Source organism: Polypterus senegalus, chromosome 16 (assembly GCF_016835505.1).
Source record: "Polypterus senegalus isolate Bchr_013 chromosome 16, ASM1683550v1, whole genome shotgun sequence".
In the NCBI taxonomy this organism is placed as follows: domain Eukaryota; kingdom Metazoa; phylum Chordata; class Cladistia; order Polypteriformes; family Polypteridae; genus Polypterus; species Polypterus senegalus.
The window spans coordinates 24282127-24309993 of NC_053169.1; the positions used below are offsets into that span (position 1 = coordinate 24282127).

Sequence of the window (27867 nt, forward strand, 5' to 3'; positions counted from 1 at the left end):
GATGGTATGGTTAGTACAAGAACAAGTTCCAGGATTTTCTGGAATGGTTTCATGTTAATGTTGGTAATGTAGCATTTTTATGTAATTGTCCATCTCACGATTTCCTTGTCAATAGACCTTTCTGGTTCATTAAGTGCTGGGTATTTGACTTTTATGGTACAAGTTGAATATCTCAAATCCAAAATGCTCCAATTCTGAAAACCTTTGAGTGCAGACATGATGCCTCAAATACAAAAATATATATATAAATATATATATATATATATATATATATATATATATATATATATATATATATATATATATATATATATATTATATATTATATATATATTATATATATTATATATATATTATATATATTATATATATATTATATATATTATATATATATATATATAATTATATAATTATATATATATATATATTATATAATTATATATATTATATTATATATTTGAGACATCATGTCTACACTCACGGGTGAAAAGCAAGATAATCACTCTGTGGTACTTCCATACTGTTCTGCACCAAGAGAATGGTGACTTCGTCACTTCCGATATGTACAATTGGTTTTTAATTGGACAGGAAACAAAATGAAAATCAGATTCTAGAAATACAATTTAATTGTATATATTTTTTTGGTTCTATTTCAGCTCCAGCATGTTGTTCTGCTCGCTATTCCCTGGCTTTTCTCTCCTTCTGTGGGTTCTTCATGGCCTATGCTTTACGGGTCAATCTCAGTGTTGCCATGGTGGAGATGGTTAAGACCATTATTAACAACAGTTCAGCGTCACATATGTGCCCAGGACATGCAAGTTCCTCTGTCATTCAACACAATACAACTGTAAGCTCTTGTGTTTTCTGTGTTTTTATTTCTGTGCTTATATGCATTCTTTATTTTTATTGCCACTTATTTTGGAGGATTTTTTTCCCTTCTGAACTCTAGCCTCCCTGATATTCATAGTCTAGTCAACCAAGCATTGAATGAGAGTTTGCCTTTTTTCTGTTGATGTACTTGTTTTAATATTCTAAGATACTGAAATGTTTATAGAGCTGTCATCTTTGCTAAGGTTTCATAACACACTAAAATGTATTGTTTTTGTACGCATACTATTCTGGTATCTGTGTAGGGAAATGATTATAAAACTTTTCACCAAGAGTTTACAACAGATGTGTATATTTTAAGCATCTCTGAACATGATTTGACTGCTTTCAGAGTGATATGTGTGTGTGTTTGAGGATGTAAGTCTGTGCACATCACATCTCAGTAACACACTACTCGGCTCAAATTAAACTTGGCACAGTTATCTGTATAGACGAAATACAAAGTTGACTGACTGACTCACTCGCTTACTCATAACAAAATCACTTTTTGCTGTTTAGTTAAAAAGCAGAACTATGGCACGATTATGCATCCAGAGTAGTATGTTTCCACTAAGAACGGACATTTCGAAATCTCGGTAGGGGGTAGGGGTATAAACAACTCCTACAATAGAAAAACACAATATCCCAAAATCTACAAAGAAATTCTTTGACTGATTAGATTGAAATTCTGTGCTATTCTAGAAAAGGAAATTAGCAGCACCTTTTTTTTGTCGATAATAGTACATTAGTGAGTAGATTATGGTAATGCACAGCACCCTTTTAGATAGATAGATAGATAGATACTTTATTAATCTCAAGGGGAAATTCACATACTCCAGCAGCAGCATACTGATAAAAACCAATATTAAATTATAGAGTGATAACAATGAAGGTATAACAGACAGACAATAATTATGTATAATGTTAACGTTTACCCCCCTGGTGGAATTGAAGAGTCGCATAGTGTGGGGTCTCCTCAGTCTGTCAGTGGAGCAGGACGGTGACAGCAGTCTGTCGCTGAAGCTGCTCCTCTGTCTGGAGATGATCCTGTTCAGTGTTTGCAGTGGATTGTCCATGATTCACAGCAGCCTGCTCAGCACCCGTCGCTCTGCCACAGATGCCAAACTGTCCAGCTCTGTGTCTATAATAGAGCCAGCCTTCCTCACCAGTTTGTCCAGCCGTGAGGCGTCCCTCTTCTTTATGCAGCCTCCCCAGCACACCACCGCGTAGAATAGGGCGCTCGCCACAACCATCTGATAGAACATCTGCAGCATCTTTTTTCAGCTTCCGAGTGTGGAGAAGGGATCTCCCAGAGAAATGGGGCTTATGTCGTTATGCAAGTGAAGGCCTCCAGCCTGGAAGGACGAAAGCACTGTAAAGCTCAAGTGCATGCCAGGCAATGTGGCTGTCAGTTGGTGTAGGTTCTCCAGAAGTAAATGGGGAGGAAGACAGAAGTAGAAGATGAAATGCCCTTCTGTAATATCCATAGTGCTCCTTATTCTGTTGGCTTCATCTTACCCTTCACAATGCAGTTTAAAATACATTCAAATTCCAGTGGAGAGGGGTGGTTTGTCCCACTTGATTGTTGAGAACTCCTGTATACATATACTTGGAACAACGGGCAATGAGTGTTTCTCCATATGCAGAAACAGTACATTCAGTATTGTGGAAACCTGGGTGTCCCTTTGCAGAAAGCACAAAAAGGAAAGTGCTGGTATCGTGCACTGGCCTTCTTCAAGCCCTGGATGCACACAAGCCAGGAGTGACCATATGCCTTCATCAATTTAAATACTTATGCAGCTAAAATAAAAGCATCGTCCATGGCCACAACATACTGGGAGTGGACATTTTAAAAGTTTCACGATATTTCTTTTCACCTGTACAGTGCTTAAAACATTTGGTTCATTGTATGAGCTGCGCAAATGTGCAGATTGTTAACATCAATTCTGTAATAAATTAAACCATGATCCAGTGTTACAACTTTATTGTCTGACTGTGGCATTCAGGACAAAATCATAATAATAAAATTTAAAATAATAATACTATAGTACTGGAGCTACCTAGACAATATAGTTTCCATCAAAAAAAAAAGGTCATTTAGTAGAAAAATGAAAATTCCATCTACAGCTGAATTGCTTTACTTATTGGCTAATGTATGTGGCATATTCAAAAGCAAGCAGTGTCAGCGAACTAATAATAATAGCCCCGGCTTAAAAAAAAAAAAAATACAAATATTGCATGCAAAAGAGTACTCATTTAGTTACATAGTACTTGTGATACATCTTGATTAACTGGCAGTACTACAACAGAGGCCATTGTCCTATGAAATTTCCTGGGTGAGGTTGGGTAACACAGTTAGTTTTATTATATAAAATGGTAGACAAGTAAGGAAGGAAAATTATAGCAGCTAATCTTGCTCTGCTGGGATAATCACACATGCTAAAGGTTTATACATGGGGAATGTATTGTGATTGGTTCAAGTATATAAAGCATATAGAGAATGTATTGTGATTGGATCAAAATTTCAAAATGATAGCTTTATGTAGGAAATGTCATATGTGTATCACATTTTTGAAATTTTTCATTTTTTAATTTGATGTGGGGCTTAGAGTGCTGCAGAAAACTTCAAACCCAAAACCATCACCTACTATGAGATTTTGAATTCCTCTGGTTCAGAGAAACATCTTTCTTCCCTTGGTTTGTTTGTTATTTAAGACTCTGGGTCAAAGGTGTCCAGGTTTCATCTATGGCCCAGTCCAACTTCATCAACTCAAGATGTAACATTAGATGAAGTGATAATTAATTTCACAGGAAAATTCTAGGCATTCAACATGCACACACCATCGGCATGATTTTGTGTTTTTTGGAACCCATGTCTCAAACTGGAAATGCACCATAAATGCTAGACACTTGTAATTCACATATTTGGCCACTGAAGCATGAATGAATGAGTAAAGAGATTATGTAATGAGCAGTTTGACAATCAAAACTGCATGAGTAAATTGTTTGGCATGATAATATGGAACATGTGAAGAGACTTGACCATCACTTTTCTGCCTAATTAAATTGTTCTTCTTTTGTTCTCCTCTGTCCTATGCATTTTTAAGTATAACTTTGTGTTCAGTACTAATGTTAATTTTTGTTACAGGCACCAGTGTATGACTGGGATGCAGATACTCAAGGATGGATCCTTGGTTCATTTTTCTATGGCTATTTATTCACTCAGATTCCTGGTGGATATTTGGCCAGGAAGTTTGGAGGCAAATGGTTTTTGGGTATTGGTATCCTGGGTACAGCAGTGTTCACGCTACTCACTCCGCTGGCTGCACATCTTGGAGCAGGATATCTCATAGCGGTCAGAGTTCTTGAAGGAATAGGAGAGGTAGGTTGTAGTGTTTTTTTCGTAAATGTCCCTCTTGTTCATAGCATCAAGGGTTATCTAAAACTCAGCGACATTTATTCAGGACACAGGTGACCTTTAGCTGTGCATTTTTAAATACCTATAAGTTTTACATTTAATATGTAGGGTTATGTAAATGGTGAATAACATTACCTGTCATGGTATATACAATGTAATATATTACAGTTTATTTTTGTATAGCCCAAAATCACACAAGAAGTTCCACAATGGGCTTTAACAAGCCCTGCCTTTTGACAGCCCCCCAGCCTTGACTCCCTAAGAAGACAAGGAAAAACTCCCAAAAAAAACCCTAGTAGGGAAAAAAATGGAAGAAACCTTGGGGTAGATTGGGTGTCAAAAAAGAGGGTCAATACAATACAATACACAGAACAGAACACGAGTAATCCTCAATAGAATATAATAATGCAGTATAAATATTACAAGTGCAGAGCAGAATTCAACAATAGATGATATTATTTAATACGATTTGGATTATATCAAACCATCAATGGTGATTTGCATTTATGGGTGTTCAGAAAGTTGCACATCATTTTTTAGAAGGACAGCAGCTTAATAAATAAACAGGGAAAGTACAATAGCTGAAATCCGCAAAAAGTTTTAGAACAGCAGGAAGTCACTGATAAATTAGCAGTAGAAGAAAAAAATCAAAATGTGTATTTGACTGGATAGTTACTGGTATGCAAAACGTTCCATCAAAGTGTTAATAAGGCGGGTTAACATTAGAAAATTAGTAAGAAAAAATGAATGACCTGATAGCAAAGAAAATACTTTTATGGATCCAATCCAATTTCTTGGAGGGCTATATATTTAGCTATTTGTTTTAAAATCTGTCTTTGACACTGTCTGTTCCGTATGTGAAGATGGGCGAATGTACTATTTACTTTTTTAAATTTTATATTATTGGTACAGTGGGAATCTGTATACATTCAAGTTTCAAGAATCTAGGTCAAGGTATGTGTAAGGATTTGAATTTTAGGATGTGAAATCCCTCATTTAAGTTACTTTATGTACCGAAGTTTCATTTATCAACTACAAAGGACCTTTGGTAGGTCCTAAATGTACAAAGAGTGATCAAAAAATGGACCCAGTTCACCTCTAGAGCTTCTGCCATAGCCTACCACTGCAAGCAAACAGCCACACTTTGCAGCACAATCCTTACTGGCAAACCTTGTTTTGGAGCTACCAATTATATCTTAATATACTGGAGGCTGTAGATGTTAGAGACCAGCTGTGGATGTTGTAAAAAAAACAGCAAGCTAGGTGATACAAAGCTGGGCCCATGACACTACAGTTTCTTAAGCTTGTTTAGTGTATCCCTTTTGTTAAGAATAGTAGGTAACGTTAAATAAACTACAAAAAATAATCTACTGATTCTGATTTTCTAGGACTATGAGGGCAGCAAGTTCAAGAAATGCACACTTCTATAACATAAACTGGGCAGGCGTTTTAATTTTGAAACACTTCCGAACAAAATTCTGAAAAAGTATTACAAACACCATTATGTGTTAGATGGGCACTTCATGAACTAATGAACTAATATAAAACATAATACAACTGAAATGTCCAAATTAGAGAACAGGATTGCTTCTTGGCAAAAGCTGGCACCAGAAATGGTGAACAGGAATAAGGGAGACCAGAGGTATCTCCTGTATCAGTCACATGGCTCAGGACAAGAACAGTTCCTTAGAATTTCTGGAAACGTGTTTACATCAGTGTTAATAATTCAACACTTTCATGTAGTTGCTCATTTTCCTAGACCTTATTTGTTGTTGCAGTGTTGGATATCTTTTACTGTATATTGGTAATGAATGTATACCGTTCTTGCAAAATGTGTTACATAAATGGACATATTTTTGTGTAGCTAGCATAAGAAGAGAAATAAACCATCTCATTACAGGAGTTTCATCAATCAGGAAATTAACTTTTGAGATGGATGGTTAGGGCAGCTGTCTCTTGGATGCAGTGTGCTGGAATTAAAACTCCTGCTTTTTCGCTGTCTGTGTCGATTTCACATTCTCCCTGTATGAGCATGAGTTCTTCTCTAGATTCTCTGGTTTTTCTCCCTCAGCCCAAAGACATGCAGATAATTAATTTATTTTAATCGTCTAATCTAAACTGTCTCTGAGGGGGTGTGTATGTACTGTGATTGACTGGCAACTGGCAGTGTCATCTTTTGTACATTCTGATTTCTAAGGCTTGTTTTTCTAACTTTGTGATAGTTAATAATAGGATATATACTCTTAATTAAGTATATTTTGTTGTTTCCAATAGGGTGTAACATTTCCTGCTATGCATACAATGTGGTCCTCATGGGCTCCTCCGTTAGAGCGCAGCAAGCTCCTCTCAATCTCCTATGCAGGTAATACTGTTCATTTTATTATAATCTCTATTAATTGTGCATAGTTCTTATTTTATTCAAAATTGGTTTCAAAATTTGATTTAATATTTCAAAAAGTCTGATATTTTGTTAGTAAATAATTTACTGTAGATGGTATGCTATTTGGAACACATTATATACTAGTAACTGTAAAATAAATAAATGAATAGTTGGGCGTGTCCACTATAGCTAAAGTGAACATTAGAGTATGTGTAGAAGGGGGAATTTAATTTAATATGTGGCTTCTGGATTTAATAATATTCCATTTAAATTAGTTTGAGATATATTTGTATTCATTCTTTAGCTGATGCATTCTTCCTAAACAACTTACAAGTCACAGGTGCCCAGCAGGAGCACACAAATCCGAATTAATAAAGTTAACGTCAGCTTTGTGTTTCCGAAATTATGAAAAGAGAATTATGACCTTGCACAATGTCTGCTGTGTGTAATGCACAGATCTGTGTACTCAAGAATTATTTTAATAAATACTGGTCTGAGAAATTCACACCAGGTTTTTGTATGTATTTGGAGTACAGAATGACTTACTTTCCTTCATTTACCTTCTTTTTTCCCTACAGGTGCACAATTGGGTACTGTAGTTGCTCTTCCAGTATCTGGCTTGATTTGTTTTTATCTGGACTGGACATTTGTATTCTACATATTTGGTAACCAAAATATAATACAATAACATTTTAAATTATGTTCATTACTTTTATGTTTTATTTTTTTTATTTGGTATTTAATAATTGTTGGTTTTGTATTCATTTTAGTCAGCTAGTTATACATCTTAATTTTAGGAATAATGGCAACTTGTTAAGAAATTAAATATTCTACTAAGAAAATGCTTTTTTTTTTATACCCAAATAATGAATTTGCCAGTATTTTGCAAGCATAAGGACTTGTGTTAATGAGACACAAAGAAAATCGTTTGCATGAGAGTTAAAACCTGCTACCTATGTTTTGATTGCAGAGTAATCTGTCTAAAAGCCACAAATATATTGCAGGTCAAAATCCTATAGATGAGGGTTGTGTCGCTGCGGCTTTTATTTACAGGGCTTGCATTACTGCATCTTTTCCATCCACAAGATGGAGTAAAGAGCTATGAGAGCTATGAGACAAATCCTGCACATGAATGTACTTGAATGTGACACCTTGTTGGTCAGACATGGAAGTAAGACAAGTATGAACTTGAAGTTTAGCAGTTTCCTACCTATAAATACACTCTGCTAGCAGCTGACATGCATGACTGCATACCCATTTTCCTTAGGGAACTGCAAACACAAATTAGCAGAGTGAGTATTTGAACCCAAGTCATTCCAGCTGTGAGGATGCTATATTGTTGCAGTGGTTAATAGAGAGTCCAGGATAAAATGTACAATATGTTATATGCTAGTTAAATAAGCTTCAAACCATTGCATGCTGTGAAAGGAGGCGTATATAACATTATTTGGTAGAGACGTACATTTCATTAATAGTAATGTTTTGCCATTTTGTAAGAATTTATCATGTACTTGGATGTTTTAAATACCTCACAACAGAAATTTCATTTATTATGGGATTGTTCATCCTACCCACACCACACTTCCTCCTCAAGCATTCTGTGTCTCTCACAAATTCTGAGCAGTGCACAGTACTTCCTAGAAGAGCAGGAATTCTTGAGAACAGATGGATGGATGGATGGATTGATCGATCAATCTCACAAAGTTTATTTGTCCCCAGGGGAAAGGTAGAATATTACATTACGTTTTTAATTGGTGAAAGATTAATAAACTTGTTTTGGCAAAGATAAGAATGTCATGTAAAACATTAAACTGAATTATTCTTGTAATAGCAGTTTGGTTTTTGCCATTCTTCCATGTTCTGAATCATCTTTTTAATATCGGGGCTTTAATAAACAGGGAAAGAACCATCAGCATTAGGGAAGGATAAGAGTAAGGATGGCTGGCTACTGTCTATTAGTTTGACAGAATTTGTTATATTAATAATATGTATTTAAACACATTTGCTCTGATTTTTTTTTTTTGTAATATAAATACTTTTAAAGAGGTCAAGTCATTTGGTTTCTTTTTGTACTCTCTTGAACTTTATTGATGAGCAACAGAGTGGCTCGGAATTTCTCTTGATGTTGCATCCATACACATAACAAAGTAAATACAATTAAACAACACAGTATACAATACATGACACCATAACAACATTACGTGCAGTAGTAGAGAAAAATATATTGCACAAAGTACACACATACAGTATAAAACAATATACTAAAATAGAATTGCACTTCTGACCAGTAATATATCAACTAAATTTAAAGTAAATAGAGCCAGGCATTTGTTTGCCTTAAATCTGGTGAAAAGTTCACTTTAGAGGTAAAGCTTTGAATCTCAAGTTTATAAATTTTATGACAAAAAAGGCACTTCACAGTAATGGAAGAAGAATGATTTTAATATTGATCCATTTTTTAAGAATGTTCTTAGATACAAATGCAGATGTGATTCCCTTTAGTATTCATCTTCTAAACAGAACTAGTACTTTTGATGTCAATTTAAGTAAATATTTCTTTGAACGCACGTACTCATCTTTAAGATACAGGACCTATAGTGTTGACAGCATCAGCACAAAGCTAAAAACAAATTCTGGGCAAGGTGCTGGTCTCTCGCAAACCACCTTTTTTTATGGTGTTTTTTTTTTTTTTTAGGAAACCTCCTTGTCAGCATTTCTTGTACTTAAGCAAATTTTTATTTGCCAGTAATCGTTCCATTCATTTTCTCTCTTCGGCTGAATAGCTGCTAGGGATTTAAGGATTTCTTGCTGATCCCTGTAGAGATAAAACACCTGCAAGTTGTTTAATGAAAGAGCTTGGCTACTGCTTTTATGACCAGAATGAAGGGTCTTTTGAACTATCCAGCAGAGCCCCTACTCAGTCTGCAGAAAGTATAGTCCCTTACACAATTATTGGTGCCCCTGGGAAAGATGAATAAAAGGGGTTATAAAAAAAAGTAATTTTTAGTGAGTTATCTTAATCTCGCACCATTAGCTGAAGTTTGTTTTTCTCTTGAGAGAAAATAATCCCTCATCAAGGAAAATTTATTTTTAACCCCAAAAATTCTTATGAACAAAGTGTATCTGAAGCATTTTTTTCATTTGTATCAGACTTTTTTAAGTTGTTCAGAGTGGGAAGAAACTTTCAAGCAGTAATCCATGACTTCTGTTTTACTGGGGTATAAATGTGAAGAGGCACAGAGGCCAGATTATTGTATTAATTCATCAACATGGGAAGGATAAGATAACACACAATTTAAATGAGAGAAATGTTGACCTTCATAAGACAAGGACTGAGTTATAAGAATATAGCTACTAACCTGTAAATGCCGATATCTACAGTTAGGGCAATAATTTAAAAAGTTCAAATCAACTAGAAGTGTTACCTTCTTGCCTGGGAAAGGACCAAAAACCACCTGATCCCTACAGTAAAGTATGATGGAGGTTCTGTAATGTTGTGGGGCTGTTTTTTTTTTTTCTCCAAAGGCCCAGGGAACCTTGTTTGGATACATGGCATCAGGTACCCTGTGAAATACCAGGAGATTTTTAAATTTAAATCTGGCCTGCCAAGAAACTAAAAGTGGATCATTGTAGGATCTTCCAGCAAGACAATGATCTAAAACATATGTCACAATGAACAAAAAATGGTTAAAGAAACACAAAATAAAGCTTCTGCCATGTCAATGTCAAGGTCCCATTGAAAACCTGTGGGGTGACCTGAAGAGGAGAGTGCACAAGAGAGGACCTTGGACCCTGGATCCTGGATGATATGGAAAAATGGTGTAAAGAGGAACTGTCTCACATCTCCTGCTCTTTATTCTCCAACCTTATCAGGTGTTACAGGAGAAGACTCAGTGCTGTTTTATTGGCAAGGAATGGCTGCTGCATAGGGGGTTTGGCAGTCCTATGTCAATAATAAATTAAAAAAATCAGCCATTTCCAGCAGTAATAGCCATTAGCAGCATCAGTAATGTAGTTTTAAATCAAGGTAAATGGAATATAAAAATGGTATCACTTTCTATCAGAAACATACACATTTCTGGGCAGAGTTTTGACTGGCAAATCTTATTTACCTAATCAAATACACTAAAAATTCAACGTTGGTTTAAATATGTCAGTAATAATAATTCTAATTCTAAAATATACATGGAATTTGTTCTGAAGAAACTTCTGACTGGTGATCACATTCAGAGTAACAAAATTAGAACACATTTGCAAAAAGTCATAGGGCTAACAAAATTGAAAATGTAAAGAGAGAAGTAAAAATACAGTAAGGAGCCATTTGACAAAATATTAACAAACCCATGACAGCATTCCAGCTATCACAGGCCACTTTCACACACCCATAGCAACTCACAATGTGGCAATGAAATGTTATTGTATTCATTTTTTGGAAGACTATAGTTATATTGGCAATTAAACATCTAAGCCAAGTGCCAGAACGTTTATCATTATTAGTTGGTCCTATGCCTCAACAAACCACCTTCTTTGTGAATGGTTGTGCTTAACTTCACCCCCAAAATAGTCACTGGTAATGTTCCTTACAAAAACCATAACCCTCCAAAACAAAAAGGAATTCCAGCAGCATAGATTCTGGCACTTTTCATACTTCTAATGGTTCAAGAAGTGAACAGACGGTTGTGTTTTTACTACCACATGTGTAATCACACACATCAAAACTGAAATCATTAGTGAAATAAATACTAAAACAATATTTACCATGTTGAAATAAAGTTTGCTAAAGCCCCACAGTATTATTGCAGCGTGATGCTTATTATTATAACTAGACATGCTGAGGGTGAACTATGATGGACTGGCGATCTGTCCAGGACTTGTTACTGTTGTGTGCTGATGCTGCTGGGATAGGCTTCTGCTCCCGCGACTCTGAACTCAATTGGGTCATAATCAATTGACAAGCCAGTCTGTTTCATTTCAAATTTAATTCCAGTCATTTTTAATCTGCATACTCTGTTCCTGTTGGCAGTGTTGTATTTTAAAGGAGTTATCGTGCCATATCCTGAAATGATGTGATTTTATTCAGGTCCATTCATGTCATTTGCACTCCCTGTTGCTATATGTTGGTGTGAGCAAGTTAAAGTACAGGTTTATAGAGTCAATATTCTTACATGTACAGAGTACTACTACAAAAACAGAAAACTGCTTGTATCTTGTCTGCTGTGGCTTAACTTCCACAGTGATTTCCCACAGTTTGCCAAACTCCAGACACTATTAAGAGAACAAGGTTCATAGAGATATAGTATGTGGAATTATAGGCCAGGGCATATATAATGACTTCATTGTTCATTTTTCATTATTATTGTTTAGTCTGTTTAGAAATATGTAACAATAATTTACGGTCTTTCAATTTTTGTACAGGTGCACTTGGAATTTTATGGTTTTTATTCTGGGCAATTTTAGTAAGTGATACACCTGAAAATCACAGAAGAATCTCTCTGTTGGAAAAAGAATATATTGCATCATCATTAAAAAATGAGGTATGTTATATTACTTGCTTTAGTTATTGGTATTCAGTGCAATTTTCGCGTGTCTGCTTTATTGAGAGCTATGCTTCTTTCCCAATCAGTAAAACTCTTACTTAGTAAAGAACTATTGTCAATTTTTGACATACTATTTCATATTTTACATGTTTTTTCTTCTTCAGACATTAACACACCAGCATGCAAAACTTTAAAGGCCATAAAATGCTGTAAAACATTGGTCAAGCCTGATTAAACAGGAGTAGGCAGACTAAGAGTTATTGTTGTCAGACTAACTGCTTACTTTAAATATTTACAGTATGTAACACAAAAGTAAAGCCTTTGCATACTCTCACCCATTCCAGTATATGATCAGTTTACATTTATTATATGGACTGATACCATAATACAAATAAAAGTGACCAGGAAAAATGAAAAATAAAAATATTTGGATAACAAATACATACCAAAGATACGCTATAAAAATATATACAGTTATTATATAAGTATTAATAACATATGGCCCAAACATGTCACAATAAATTTCCAGTGCCTCCCCACTCTTTCTTGATACAAACTAAATATACCTCCCATCAAAACATTTTACTACAGTTTGCATTGTCACAACGGTCACCCCAATACATGGTACAAAGTAACATGTTGCTGTGATAGAACTTATTTTCCCAGCAACAAAGTAGTTTAATGGTTATAGTTTAAATTCTTCTAATCACATTACAGAGATGCTGACACAACCATATCCAGCACCTACAATTTATCTGTTCATATAAATACCTGGGAGTGCAGCTGGATGACAAATTGGACTGGACTGCCAATACTGATGCTCTGTGTAAGAAAAGTCAGAGCCGACTATACTTCCTTAGAAGGTTAGCGTCCTTCAACATCTGCAATAAGATGCTGCAGATGTTCTACCAGACAGTTGTGGCGAGCGCCTTCTTCTATGCGGTGGTGTGTTGGGGATGCAGCATAAAGAAGAGGGATGCCTCACGCCTGGACAAACTTGTGAGGAAGGCAGGCTCTATTGTAGGAAAGAAGCTGGACAGTTTAACATCTGTAGCAGAGCGACGGGCGCTAAGCAAGCTCTTGTCAGTCATGAAGAATCCACTTTATCCACTAAACAGTGTCATCTCCAAGCAGAGGAGTAGCTCCACTAACAGACTGAGGAGATCGTTCCTCCCCCACACTTTGCGACTCTTCAATTCCACCCTGGGGAGTAAATGCTGACATTATTCAAAGTTATTGTCTGTTTTTACCTGCATTTTTATTACTCTTTAATTTAATATTGTTTTTTGTATCAGTATACTGATGCTGGATTATCTGAATTTCGCCTTGGGATTAATAAAGTATCTATCTATATGTTCCAAGGTTTGGTTGAACAGCTAAACCTCTTGACCATGTCTGAATGTTGTGTATACAGTGTATTGCATTACAGCCACATGATTGGCTGCTGGGCTTGAAAATCTGTTTGCTTTAATGACTAGGTGTATCTTATTAAGATAGACTGTCTTAATATTCAGAATTCAAAATGTTTGGACATAACTTGACAATTATATGAATTAATCTGTGCCATGGTAATCTTTTAAAAAACAACTTAAAACTCATCTGTTCAGGAAGGCTTTTAGCTCTACTTGACTTCATTCCCCTTTTCTCAGTATACCTCTCTGCCAAGATGCTCATGTAACCTGTATGTGTGTGCTAGACCATCAATTCTGTTGTCTGTTAGGCTTTCTCTGAATTTACTGTCTTAATATACTTTATTTATTTGCTTTGTACTATGCTATATACTGTATACCCTGCCGTTCTTTCTTATATTCTGTAAGTGCCTTGAGCATGGGAAAGGTGCTATATAAATAAAATGTATTATTATTATTATTATTATTGGTATGAATAAAATGATTAAAAATATTAGAATAGTGATTGATAACAAAAAATATGGTAAAATATTATAAATTGTTTCCTTTCAAGTTTAAAAAAAAAAGTAATTCCTTAAAATTTCTGAGTGTTCATTATGAAGCTTCCAATAAATGTTTTATTTTTCTTCCTGCTGTGTGTCTCTTTTCAGGCTAATAATTAGCATATTGAAAACTGTGTGCTAAGTAATTTTCTCACATTATAGAAAGTGATTGCTACAATTTTGGATTCTCGTGCAACATAATACAGTATAGAGTTTCTACTGTATATAGGGTCAAAAAAGTATAAAAGTAAAGTTTACTAGAACAACTTCATGACATTTTCCTGGCAAATATTTAATCTCTGAGCAAAGATTGTGATCTGGCATATTGCTAGTGCTTATTTTCCCAAGACATTTAAGAATTACAGTTGAACTGAGAAGCTTATAACACAGCACTTTAAACCTAATTCAAGGAGTGCTATCAAGTGGACAAAAAAATACACATTGCAGTACGTTTTGAAACAAATTCTGTAAGTACCATATGACCAGCTTTTTAATTGTATTTAATACACTGACTGCCTGTTTTATGCTTGAGTCTGTTCTGGCCTTATTAAGCACAAGGTAGGAATCGACTCTGGATCAAATACAGTAAGTAGTCCACCACTAGGTAAACACACAGATTTACTCATTGAAGGTTGAGTGGGAGTCAGTAGTCAAATTCAAACACATTTCTTTGCTCTTTTCCATTTTATAATTTGCATCTCTGGAGTAAAACAGAATTAAGCATCTGCTTGTTATTTTTTCTTGTGTTCTAATAGTATTTTTTTTTTATGGCTGCATTTCACTTTTAATTGCTACTTGTAACTTCCTTTTTTCTGTTTTTGCCCTTTCAGATCCCTCATTTAACCAAAACAATACCTTGGGGTTCAATTTTAAAATCGGTCCCGCTGTGGGCAATAGTGATGGCTCATTTTTCATACAACTGGTCATTTTACACGCTGCTCACATTATTGCCAACTTATATGAAGAACATTCTTGGATTCAACATTCAACAGGTAAGCGTAGTTATTTTTCTCTTTTTGATAATTGTTTACATTGGTGTTACTAAATAGACCCGTGTGTGTGGGTTCATTCTGCAGTGAACTTGTGCCCTGTCCACTGATTGTTCCTATCTTGTGCCTCTGATGCTTGCAGGGATAGGCTCCAGCTGGAAAATGGACGTATGGTTGTGTAATTTTGTTACATTTTTATTACAACGTGAACTGAACTGAAGATGTGCACATATTTGTAAGGCCTCATCTGAAATAGACTGTGCAGTGTTCTTCACATTTTTGCGTAGTATTTAGCAGTGCTAAAGATTAAGAAGCTGCCTGATAGAATTCTTTAAAATTATGAAGTGATTAAAGTATGTTCTTTAAAATTATGAAGTGATTAAATTATGTTCTTCAACATGGACATAGCGGCATAAATGGAGATTGGTTGAGGTTAGATTTCACTTAGATTTTCTGAAGTATTTCTGCAGAATCCCAGATCACATTGAGTAATGGTGCACGGAGTAGAGGTGCTTTAGGTACCTTCAAGTTTCATTAGGTGAATGCTGTGTTGAGATGAACATTCTAATCAAAATGTTTTTTATATTCCTAAACAAGGGGTATCAATCTCTGATTCTGCAGGGCAATAATGACTACAGGTGTCATTCCAGCCTCTTCCTTAATTAGTAACCAGTTATTGCTGCTAAATTAACAGTCATTTTTTGCCTAATTTTAATTAAGTTTTAAAATACAGAACCTTTAATTGTTTTTTTTTCCTCAGCCAGCAGTCCAACACCCAAAGCAAGTAAATAGCAATGAATTTATACTCAGTTAATGGCAGTCCACCATTTTTACTCTCAAAAGTTTCTTAATTAGAAGCTAATTCTTGCTAGTAGTAAAGCAAATTATTTAATTCTGTGGCTTGTTATTGCTCTCAATCTACCACACCTGTCTTTTTCAAAACTGTTGATTTTCTTTTTCCTGAGCACAACGTACTGTAATCAGCACATGCTCCCAACCTCTCCACATCTCTGAGCGCTTGATCCAACTGTGGTGAAGTGGGCTAGGGGTCCGTGGCTGTGTGCAGGTTTTTAGTTAAAGCATCATGTCTCAGGTTCAGTTTAGAAGCGAGCTGATTACCTGTTAGTAGGCAGGCGATTGGTTGTTTCACATCAGCAGTCCCTGGATTGTAATTTGGGTGCCGCATCCACAAGGAGTATAAAAGGAGCCTGGGTAGGTAAGAAGGGGGTGGGACATGAAAGACCAAGGTGTGAAAAGGCAAAATTGGGAGTGTAAGCCAGCATGGTGGAAGGGAGGTGCAGCAGTCGGTGGCCCTATGAGGGGGGCAAGAGGAACAGCGTTCCAAGAGTTGATTGTCTCCTGCCGATCATTATGGTGGAACAGGGAGTGATTGAGGGAATCCTAGGGATCCCATAGATATTGAGGATAGCATACAAAAAACAGAGGTCCAGGTGTGAGTGTCCTGACAGGTGCCAAAGGATTGTGGGTGGGAAGGGCCGCAGTTTTTGGTGCCTCAGCCCAGCTGCAAGACCCACAAGTTGAACTAAGGGAAACAGAATCAGAACTGGGCTGGCAGAAACCTAATAGTTTTATTCATGAATTTTAATGATAGAAAGCATTTATTTATTTTTGGTTTCAATCTTCAAGGACTGCACTGATTTTAATGAGTTTTTAAATAAAAATCATTACACTATTTTGAACCTACTCTTAAAATTGTGTGTCCTCATTGTCCAGTACATTCTCAGTCATGACTATTGATGTCCTCGGTTCAAGGAATGCAATGCTAGCTGTGGGCAACCTAGGCAACACACCAGCATTTTAGGAAAAGAGCACTATTTCTTAGATCTTCCACTTTGTTGTTTTCAATTATTTTATTAAAACCAGTGTTGTAAGATGGACACACAGGTGCAAACACGATCAAGTTGGCTGGATATCTGTTTAGCTTATTTAGCATTTCAGTAGTGTTTGGTTAAGGAATAAAGTAAAAGTGAAAGTTGGATAAGTTAAGAGAGTGAAGTAAAATGACAAAAGAAGGATGCTCCATTAGCAGTGTAATTTTGTTACTTATTAAGAAAGTGGCAGGAACAAAAACCTGCAGTCACTGCAGCCCTCAAGGATCTGAGTTTCCTACTCTTGTTTTAAGTTCTTAAACTGTTTACTTCCCATTCAATTACACGTTACAAACTTGGATAAGGAATAGACTGCTTTATCTGAAACAACACAGGAAAGGGAGAAGGAGTGGATAGAGTGACACACGAAATGCTGAAAATAATAGGAATGGAAAGTGAAACGAATTAAGCCTGTGGCACATTACACAGCTAGTAAGAGGGGACGTCAAATTTGATAAATGCAGTTGATGATCTCATCAGTTGAGAATGTCAGCTTACGCAACTAGAAATCACAAGACGTGACAAGTCGCAAGGTGCTGTATAAATACTTTACAGGTATGGTGAATTCAGCCACAATCTGTGCCTTTTTTCCCCTTTTTTCCACTGTACTATTATGGTACATAAAACATGAGATATCAGAAAAACAAGCCCATCTTCTGCATGTGAGGTCCAAAACACTTGCATTCCTTATTCTTTATAGCTGCATTATATACTTTGTACTGCTGGTTGAGCACTTTTTGGTTCCTAACTCCTGAACACACAGAGCCCACCCTGACAGTTTAAGACAAAAATTGCAGACTAGTTGAACTAAGTTGCTGGGTATGTCAGACTACACAACTGTCTCCAACTTGCTAAGAATATTTAAATGTAATCTTCTTCAAGAGAAAATCGCTGGAACAGTCATGCAGTATGACAGGGCCTTTAGTGAAGCTTTTGAAGAATGTATATGAAAAAGCGTTATAGCCAGGTAACATCTTAGAAGGCATCATAATACCATTGGACAAGTTGCAAAATGTAGTAACATGTGAGAAATTGTGTACCATCAACATATTTCCTGCCTCAAAAGCTGTATTGAAGGCAATAAAAAATGTAATAAAGTAGAAGATGGAAGAATACATCAGAAACGGACAATCTGAATTCAGAAGAGGTACATGGGCAAGAAATGCAGTAGCAAGGTTGAGAGTCAATAGTGAATGAAGCATTGGGCATAGACAAGATATCATCTGTGTCTGTTTTGTTGATTACAAGAAGGCTTTTGAATGAGTAAATTGGATATGTCTTAAAGTGTATAGGAATAGATTGGAAAAATGAAGGACTGATATTGGTACTGTACGTGGGACACACAATAAAGATGACACTTAATGAAGAAACCACAGACCTTGTATCACTGGAAGAGGTGTTGGCAATGTTATCTTACCACACCATTGCAATGTTTTTATGAAAACAATTGAGAGGGCAGCACTACAGAAAATACAAATAAAAGCTGGAAGACAAATGATGAACACTATTTATTACGCATGTAAAAAGTCCTATAAATAGAGAATGTAAAATTAGTATCAAGAAGGCCAGAAGAGTTATGGAGACTAAACAGGACAGCGGAGTTAAATGCAAATAAGACGTAAAGAAAAGATATTAGAATAAATGTTTCTGTTTAAATATCATGGAAGTATAATTCTAGAAGATGGGTATTACAAGAAATAAGCTAAATGGAAAATTGCAATGGTCAAAGATGTCTCTCTATTCTAAAAAAAAATCCTGGAAAGGAAAAGCAGGGCGACAATACGTGATCTTCTCGGAAGTTCTCAGAAGACACTTAAAAGGCCAGAGAGACGCAAACAATATCAAATAACACTCAGTCGTGTAAAGGCACGTAGCACACACAGATCCTGTGCTCTCAGCACATATAAAGTGTATAAGGACAATGCGTAAAAGATGAAACGTCAACGAAAGAAGAAGAAAGAGCAGCACGGAGAAAAGAGACCCAAAAACGTTGGAGAGAAAAAAAGGCAGATAAGAGATTATGAAAGCAGTGGAATTCGAAAGGCTCAAACAAACGATCGCACGATACACATGCAGAGAAAGGTAAAGAATATGAAAGCAGTAAAATTCGAAAGTATTGTAGCGTCCCAGCCAGGTTTAAGCGACTGTTAGGTCTGATTGAGGGAGGGCAGAGTACAGCACGGAAGACTGATAGCAGCGCGACGGCACCTCTTTAGCATGCATTCAGCCACCACCCAGCCTTGACAACGCGAACATCATTATACGTCCTGAGAAAGAGATTTAACCACTCCCAGGACCGGAAATAAAGGACAAGTATTGTGTTTACAACGTCAAGCGAGACAAGGCAGTGAGACATCATTTAAAACAAGTCCACGGACATCTAACATAGCAGTTGTTGGATTGCTGTTGGAGGACACGCTTCATGTGCTCCCAGCTCTTAAAACAACGACAAGAGACAAACAAAACACGCAGCTTGCCAGCAGCATAAAGCCTGCCGATGATCAGAATGCTTCTCCTTAGTTTGCGTTCAGCCAAACTAACCCTCGACCCCACCCCCTTCACAACGGGAGCGACAGAGATGCGAAGTGGCAAAAGGACAGCTGCTGTACAGGCTTTGAAATGATCGGGCAGCGAGACAAGCAGAACAGGCAGCTCACCAGCAGCAGAAAGACAGCAGATAATCCAATAACATCTCCTTAGCGTGCATTCAGCCGCACCACCTTCACAACGCGAGCGGCATTATACGTCCTGCGAGAAAGAGATGTTTCCACGCCCGGGGCCGGAAATAAAGTATTGTTTTTACAAAAGTTTTAAAATAAAAGTGAAAATAATGCATATGTCACAATTCCCATGAAACTAACAATCTTTTTTAATTGTATATCCGGTAAACAAAACCCAGGGGTGGGCGAGCGAAGTGAGCAGAGGTGTGAGCCCCCTAGTATTTAACGAAAAAGTCTTTTTCAGTAGCAGATGAAATAAAGAACTAAAAAAGCAAATAATTAAAGCACTGGTGTGCAGTGAAGCAAAGATTTGGATGCTGAGAAAAACAGATTTTAAAGATGTGGAAGCATTTGGGTATTGTTTTTGGAGAAGAAAATGGAGAATAAGCTGGATAAGAAGAAGTTTGTAATGAGGAGGTACTGTGGAGAGGAAAAGACAGAACAATTTGAATGAGACAGAGGAGATGGCTGGGACATGTACTTGGGTGTGATGGGCTGCAAAGAGATATTAAAAATTGGAGGGGAAAATACATGAAGATTCAGAAAATGATATTGCAGAGTACAGACCGTACCAAAGTTTGTAAAGAAAGGCACAAGATAGGAAAAGCTGGAGGTAGCATTCCATTACAAGGACCCTGCTTCATGCAGAAAACTAATGATGCCCTGAAAGATGAGATACAAAGTCTCAAAATACATACACATGAATATAATGTTAACTAGGCAAAGTGTATATTAAGAAATTAAATATGATTTTAAAGATATTAAACATAATTTCTATACTTTATGTCTTGAACTTTGGGTTTCAGAATGGATTCCTTTCAGCACTTCCATATTTAGGCTGCTGGCTGTTAATGCTCCTAGGGGGTCAACTGGCAGATTATTTGAGAGAAACCTGGATGGTTCGAACCGTAATTGTGCGCAAGTCTTTTTCCATTATTGGTAAGTTGTATGAACTCTAATTGTAAGTTGTCAACTTTTAGTTTTTAGAAATGTATGTATTCAATAAAGTTAACAAATTTTGCAGTCTCTATCTTGACTACGAAAGCTTTGAGATCCAAACCACAGGTAGTATTACTTCTGCACTGATCGCAGTATCATTTCTGTCAGTAGTGTGATGTATTATTCTTTCATTCTCCATTGGCTACAATACAATATACTGTATGTCGCATGCCAGATAGCAATCTCATTTAATGGAGGCCTGTATGACTCTGACTAGCAATTTGTTTATATTTAAGGAAGTGAACATAATTAAAGTCTTATACAACCCACTTTTTATGACTGGGCATTTCACATTTCTTGTTATATTTTATGGTAAAAATTTTATTTTTTTTTTGGTTCACATAATAATTACACAAAATTGTGTTAATAGCTAGTTTTCTTGACGCTTTCACATTGTACATGTGAATTTCTGTGATAGGTGGTATGAGTATAGCTGACAAAAGCACTTCACATTTTGTGTAGTGTAGCCCTGCGGAAAACAGACTGGAAAAGAGCAGCTTTTTGAAGTGGAAGTGCAAAATGAAAGGCATACCTTACTACTGGTGTCCATTTACTTAATGATTACTTCTACAGAAATGCCTCCAAAGTATTTTCTTAGTACTGTACTACCTACTAATAATATGCCATTTTTACTACTCTCTGATGACTGAATGAAATTGAGATTTATTACCAGTGAGGCACAAGTCCAGTGGCCATTCACAAGTATTATAAGGAGAATATTCAAGGGCCCAAATATAATAAGCTTTTAATATATATAATAAAATATATTATTATTTTCCATGTATTATAGGTAATTTTTAATGTGTCTCATCAGTGGAGCCGTATGACAAATGTAAGATGTGTAAAAAAGATAAAAGAAATAAATAATTGCAAGTTAAAGTCAGTACCTGTCTTTAATCCAAAAACTGAGCTACACACTGGGATGACTTACAGTTGTTCATGTCTGGCTACTTCCATTGCCTTGTTCACCCCGGAATGGAAATGTGTAATTAGCTGATGGTTACTTCCTTTTGTCCCTTTTACTGTAAACTGGACATTATTTATTAAAAGTCTTTGTTGCATTAAATAGATTGTTATTGGTCTCCTACAACTCTGAACTGGACTAAGCAGGTTTCAAAATGTTCATGACATTAGGTGTTTTAGATATTTAGCTGAGAATGTATTTGCACCAGTGTAATTTTGTTTTTTTTTTTTTTCTTTAAGGAATGGTGGGACCTGCTGTTTTTAGTGGCTGCAGGGTACACTGGTTGCAATTACACCATGGCAGTGGCATTTCTGACAATCTCTTCATCTTTGGGAGGATTTTCCATGTCTGGTTTTAATATCAACCATCTAGACATTGCACCAGCGTAAGCTTGCCTTATTTATATATTTTTCCATTTCTTCATGTTAATTACACAAACTGTTTGCTAGTAGTTTTTTTTTTTTTTTAAATTGGAATACTGTACACATTTAATGCATACATTCTTTATGTAAACTACAAGTAACATCACCAAAACATCACCGGGCAATGTAATTATTTCCTTACCACATCAACAACTCTATTCTTTATTGAATCTGCCAAGCTTGTAATTATTTCCAGCTATTCTGGCAATAATTCTTGTTAACAGTCAGCACATCTGGTAATACCAGTCTTGTACATCTATCTTGTAAGTGTGTTAAGATTTAAATACACCTTTAAGGACTTTGGTTGTGCCTGCTGTGAAGTGACCTTTAGGAGCCTGTTCTAAACGTTGTGGTGGACCAGCTGGGAAGCCTGGAAGAACTGGAATAGGGCCAATACCTCCCCTAGGCCATGAGAGGGCAGCCACCCTGGTCTGCATGGGGGCCATGGGATCAGAGCTTGGAAGCTCATCCCTGTTGTGGCCCGTGGCCACTGCCAGGGGACACCCAGATGATCATGGAACCTTGGATGGCAGCACTTATTCAAAGGATCACCTGGAGTGCTTCTGGGTGCTCATGTGGGACTTCCTCCACACCAGGAAGTACCACCGGAAAATCATCACGGAGCCCCTGGAGCACATCCGGGTTATTATAAAAGGGGCCACCTCCCTCCAGTGGATGAGCCAGAGTCAGGAGATAGAAGACGGAGCTTGGGAGGAGAGGAGTAAAGGCAGCAGAGGTGCTGAGAGGAGGAAGAAAAGAAGGAACCGAGAATGGTTGATTTAGGCATTGTGGTGCTGTTTATTATATAGACTAATAAACGTTTGTCTTTTGGGACATTCGGTGTCAGTCTGTTTGTGCCCGGTGGGCTGTCCTTTCACAATGACGTCACCATTTTGAGAGCAGACACAAAAGGCAGTTAAACAAGGATGCTTAAATTATCTGAAATTTCCGTACAGTACTTGTCTTTATGCAAGTAAATTTTGGGATGCTTCGCTTACAAGACTTGTAAAGCTTGGCCAATTAGGGAGGAATAAGTAGTTAGACTCAGGACACATTGATGTTTTTATATTTGTGAACTGTCTTGGGAGTGACGGGGTATTGGAGTGTCTGAATAAGATATGAAGCAAGATATTAGAGGACAGTGAGGCCTGGTCACCTCAGCTTACTACATTGCTAGTTGATTCCTTTACAGAAAAAAAAAAGATGATAAATAAGCAATATATAATATACAGCATAAGTTGCACTTGTTAAAGCATATATGCAACTTGGACTTCATTTTATCCTAAATACAGCGGAAGTAGCACTTAGAATGTTGTTTTTAACACATTAATACTTTCCTGTAATATCTGAATAATTGTGTAACCAGTGATCTTCATAAGATTGTTTTGTTTTGTTACCCCCAAGTTAAAGGTATTGTCATAAAGCTGGATCCTTACAACTTAAAATGCATTTTTCACATAGTCTGTGCATTTTTGTATACAGACAAGAAAATCATTGATCATGAACTTTGCTCATTAGTATTTTATCTATAACAACATTTGCAAAAATGTCTGGATTTTGTTTTGAAACAGATATGCTGGGATTTTACTTGGAATTACAAATACATTTGCCACTATTCCTGGAATGGTTGGACCTGTAATAGCTAAAGCACTCACTCCTTCTGTAAGTATAAATTGCTGACACCAGAAACTGAACAATATGTATTTTAATGTGTTAAAAAATGTCAGTTCTCCTATAGACTGGCATCAATTTAATTGCATGGTGTTGGATAAAGTGTGGTATATGAAAACAAATTATTGTATGCTAGTGTCAGAATTTGGAAGAAAAAAATAAACAAGGCAAGTGAATAAAAGAAAAAGCAGAAGCTGCAAATGGTTGAAGGAACAAGTGTTTACAGCATATACCCTCAGGGATTAATGAAGTATACCAAATACCAAAAAAAAACAAATATCATAGTTAAAGTGCCTTAAACTAAATGTAGAATTTCTGTTTTTATACTGACATTAAACATTAATGATTTTAACTACAGGGTAATTGCATTATTTTCTGTCATTGCAGTGTGAATTTTTGAATGGTACGGTTTTAAACCTGTGCTATTGTTGTGCACACAGTGGACAATACTCATATGACTTTAGCTGATTTTGAGCTAATAGGATTAGTTTGTTTAATTTTTATGCATAACATTATGATAAAATGCTGACTTACTGTTCAAAACTATTTAGTTCAACTGTGTTTTGTTTATTTTACAGAATACCGTAGAAGAGTGGCAAATTGTGTTTTATATATCTGCTGCAATCAATGTGTTTGGTGCTGTGGTGTTTTCCATTTTTGGTAAAGGAGTGGTACAGACGTGGGCTGTTGCAGATTTTCATTCTCATGGGAACTGATACAGTGCATATTTGTATAACAATAAAGTACATGGGGGTTTGATGTATTGTACTACCACTTCAAATGTACAGTGGATTTCTATGTCAAAGTATTTTGCCTGGTAAATGTGCCCAAATAATTTGGTTTTTTGTAAACTACAAGTAATATGACATTCTTTAGAAGATCTGGATAGTTAGTCTTCAATTCTACTGTACATTAAACCTGTTATCATGTGGTAAAATTATAAGTGAAGTGTTGATGGTAATGAAATATGATGGTAGGGAAGAAGTGTTAAACACAAATTACCTCATTTGTTCTAAGATTCAAAGATAAAGGGATTTTGCAGTTTTAAAAACACTAACATGTTTACTTTGCACAATTGTCAGAATTTGGTAAAATACTCCATTACTGTGTAGATAGATAGATTGCTTTCTCTTTTTAAAGAGTATATTGAGCCTTATAGGCTTATTAAATACTTCTTTTCAGAGTATACATCTTAAAACCTATTATCATAACCTTCATTAACTCTACAAATATGTGCTAGATGTCATCATTGTAATATCATATCAATGATAGTGTGATTTGGCATCACTAAGCAACTTTAAAAGCACAATTTAGAAGGCTGCATGCCACAAGTGTAACAGAAAATATGGGATCTCTGTTTGTCAAGAGCACATTTATATGGAGCTTATGTTAAAAAGAGCATTGTTTCTTTCCGGCAATATCTTTTTCTAAGACTCCGTTTATTTTATAATATGTTTAATTACTTAAGTGCCTGATAATTATTGCAACTTTCTTGTTACATTTTGTCTAACTCCAACAGCTGAACATTCAGTTTACGTATTTGGTCAAGATTATACCGTATTTTGGGTAAATGTTTTAGATTTTTGTGCCTTTTTTGGCACACCCAAATAAAACAACATAATATGATGGAGGGATTTACTTGTCAGTAGATAATGTATTTATTAATGTGTTATTGTTAAACAATACCAATTATGAAAATCCATGGTGCTTTCACAACTTGATAATGTCATTTAAACTAATCCATGACTCTAAATTGAAGTAAGAATACTAGGAAAATAGATGAATGTGACAGAAAAGATCTGCTGCAGATAATAATCTGTTTTTAAACAATTTTAGCACACGTGTTTAGAATTAGTAAATAGAAGATTTAAGAGTAATCAGCTGTAAATAAGTAAACTAGGGGTCAAGAAAGAAATTTATGTCTTGTAAAGTAAAAAAAAGAAAAAGAGTAAGAAAAAACAAAATGTTGTTTAGCAAAATATCTGAGTCATGCTGACATTATCATTGGAACTGTAAGTAACAGTGTTGGTTGTGTATTCAGTTCAGTTGTGTAGTTCCATCCTAAAAATCATGTGCTGAGGTTTTTGTACATTCAAGACACAACTAAGTTTTTAGTCATGGTGTATTTATTAGCTACAAAAGGATTATGATATATATATATATATATATATATATATATATATATATATATATATATATATATATATATATATATATATATATATATATATATATAGTAAAAGATAGCCCGGCCACAGACAGATACGACAGCAGAATGTCAAAACACACACACGCTTTATTCACACTATTTACACAATATTTACATGAGTGCTCAGTCCTTGGTCCTACGGCTGCCTCGACTCCTCTCTCGCAAGCTCCGTCCTCTTCCACCAGACTCCGGCTCCTGGATTAGTGGCTGCCGGCTCCCTTTATAAACCACCCGGAATTTCTTTAAGTGCTTGATTGCTAGTTTTCAACTGCACTTCCGGGTGTGGTGGAAGAACCGCCCACACAGGCTCAGGAGCCACTACAGCACTTGTGGCACCCCCAGACCCCAGCAGGGTCAAAGAGAACTCCATCTTCCATGGGGCCCTGTGGGTATCGGAAGCTCCACTGCCATCCATGAGGCCTGCCATCTAGCGTCCCGGAGCAGGTATTGTACAGCCCATGCCTGCTTCCTCGGACCATATGCAGGAGAGGTGTCCAGGCTGGGCAAGGGCCCTGGCCATCCGCCACTAATATATATAATATACTATACTATAATATAATATAATATAATATAATATAAAGGAAAATTGTTTTGGACATGCATGTAAAATAGCTATGAATATTTCAGGGTAGCCAGGTTATTGAATGGGATTCTGATATATGAAGTGCTCTTTTTCACATGAATCACTGGCACACTGCACTGGGTTATTTCAAAATAATTGTTGGTTTTCCAGAAAAGAGAAAAACAACATGGGTTGTGAAACAGAAATATCTACATTTTAAACATTATTGTCAATGCACTCTGTACACATGATAGTAAGGACCCTATAAACTATATTTATTATTTTAACCCTTAGGCTTCATGTTTAGGTTACTAGAAAAAATTGTTGGATTTTTTGATTTGCACTTTTTTTAAAGACAATTTTTTTTAACTGGAAACTGACTTTACTAGGTGGTCTTTGTCAATTTGCTGATATTTCTATACTTGAATTCTAATTGTTTAGTGCTGATGTTTCCATGCTTTATTCTAATTGTTTAGTTATTATACATTAATTTGATATTCACGGTTTAGTCTTCATAATTCTGATTTAAGTGTTTTATTTACAAAATCTCTCTGTTCATACATGTATCTAACTGTAGGAAGTAGTAAATGGTCTTAGACCAATATCACATTGGAAAAGATCTGTTGAAGAATCAAGATCTATTCTTAATATTTAATAGAATGTTGCCTTTTACAAAAAAATGAATATTGTTATTTATTTAAATCATGCGTTGTCTTTATTTAGATATCTTGTTTCAATAATTCACATAAGGATAAAAACTCTGGGTTGGAAAAATGATTCTACATCATACACATCTCTATACCTTGTTTTTTCTGATTTTAATTTTATTAATTAATCATTTATTATGAATATTTCTTATAAATAAACTATGCAATAAATGTGCATGGTATTCTGTTTGTATTGTACTGGTAAAGGTGGAATGCTGTGTGTTTACATGGTACTCTACTGGTATGGTACCGTTTTTTTTTTATTTTTCCCTTTTCCATTGAATCTCTATCAATGTCATCTCAATTCAAGCAGTATAAGCTTTGCCATTCAAACTCCCCAATCAATCTGTGCCATGTTTTGTCAAATAAAATCCATAAAGAATGATTACAATTGAAAAGCTAGACCAGTGTTTTCCAAGCCTTTCATTGTTTCAGTGCCTGATGTTCTTTGATAAGTGGAATGTCGGCAGAAATAATTATTAGGTGAAATATCCTCTTTGCATTTTACATATATATACAGTATAAACTCCTTACTGGTGCATATTATATATGTGCTTAAGTAATAATTTGAATATTCTTTGA

General features: G+C 35.8%; 1 protein-coding gene across 1 annotated transcript in view; it reads left to right on the plus strand.

The window, feature by feature from the left end:
* slc17a5 (solute carrier family 17 member 5) overlaps positions 1–26881 on the plus strand; it is a 43844-nt gene extending 16963 nt beyond the window's left edge. Inside the window, 11 exon segments of the mRNA XM_039738661.1 lie at positions 657–847; positions 4016–4249; positions 6560–6647; positions 7244–7330; positions 12081–12199; positions 14984–15145; positions 20558–20690; positions 21954–21969; positions 21971–22099; positions 23708–23798; positions 24386–26881. Coding sequence (XP_039594595.1) covers positions 657–847; positions 4016–4249; positions 6560–6647; positions 7244–7330; positions 12081–12199; positions 14984–15145; positions 20558–20690; positions 21954–21969; positions 21971–22099; positions 23708–23798; positions 24386–24523 — 1388 coding nt within the window. The 3' untranslated portion in view covers positions 24524–26881.
* Positions 26882–27867: the final 986 nt, after the last annotated feature.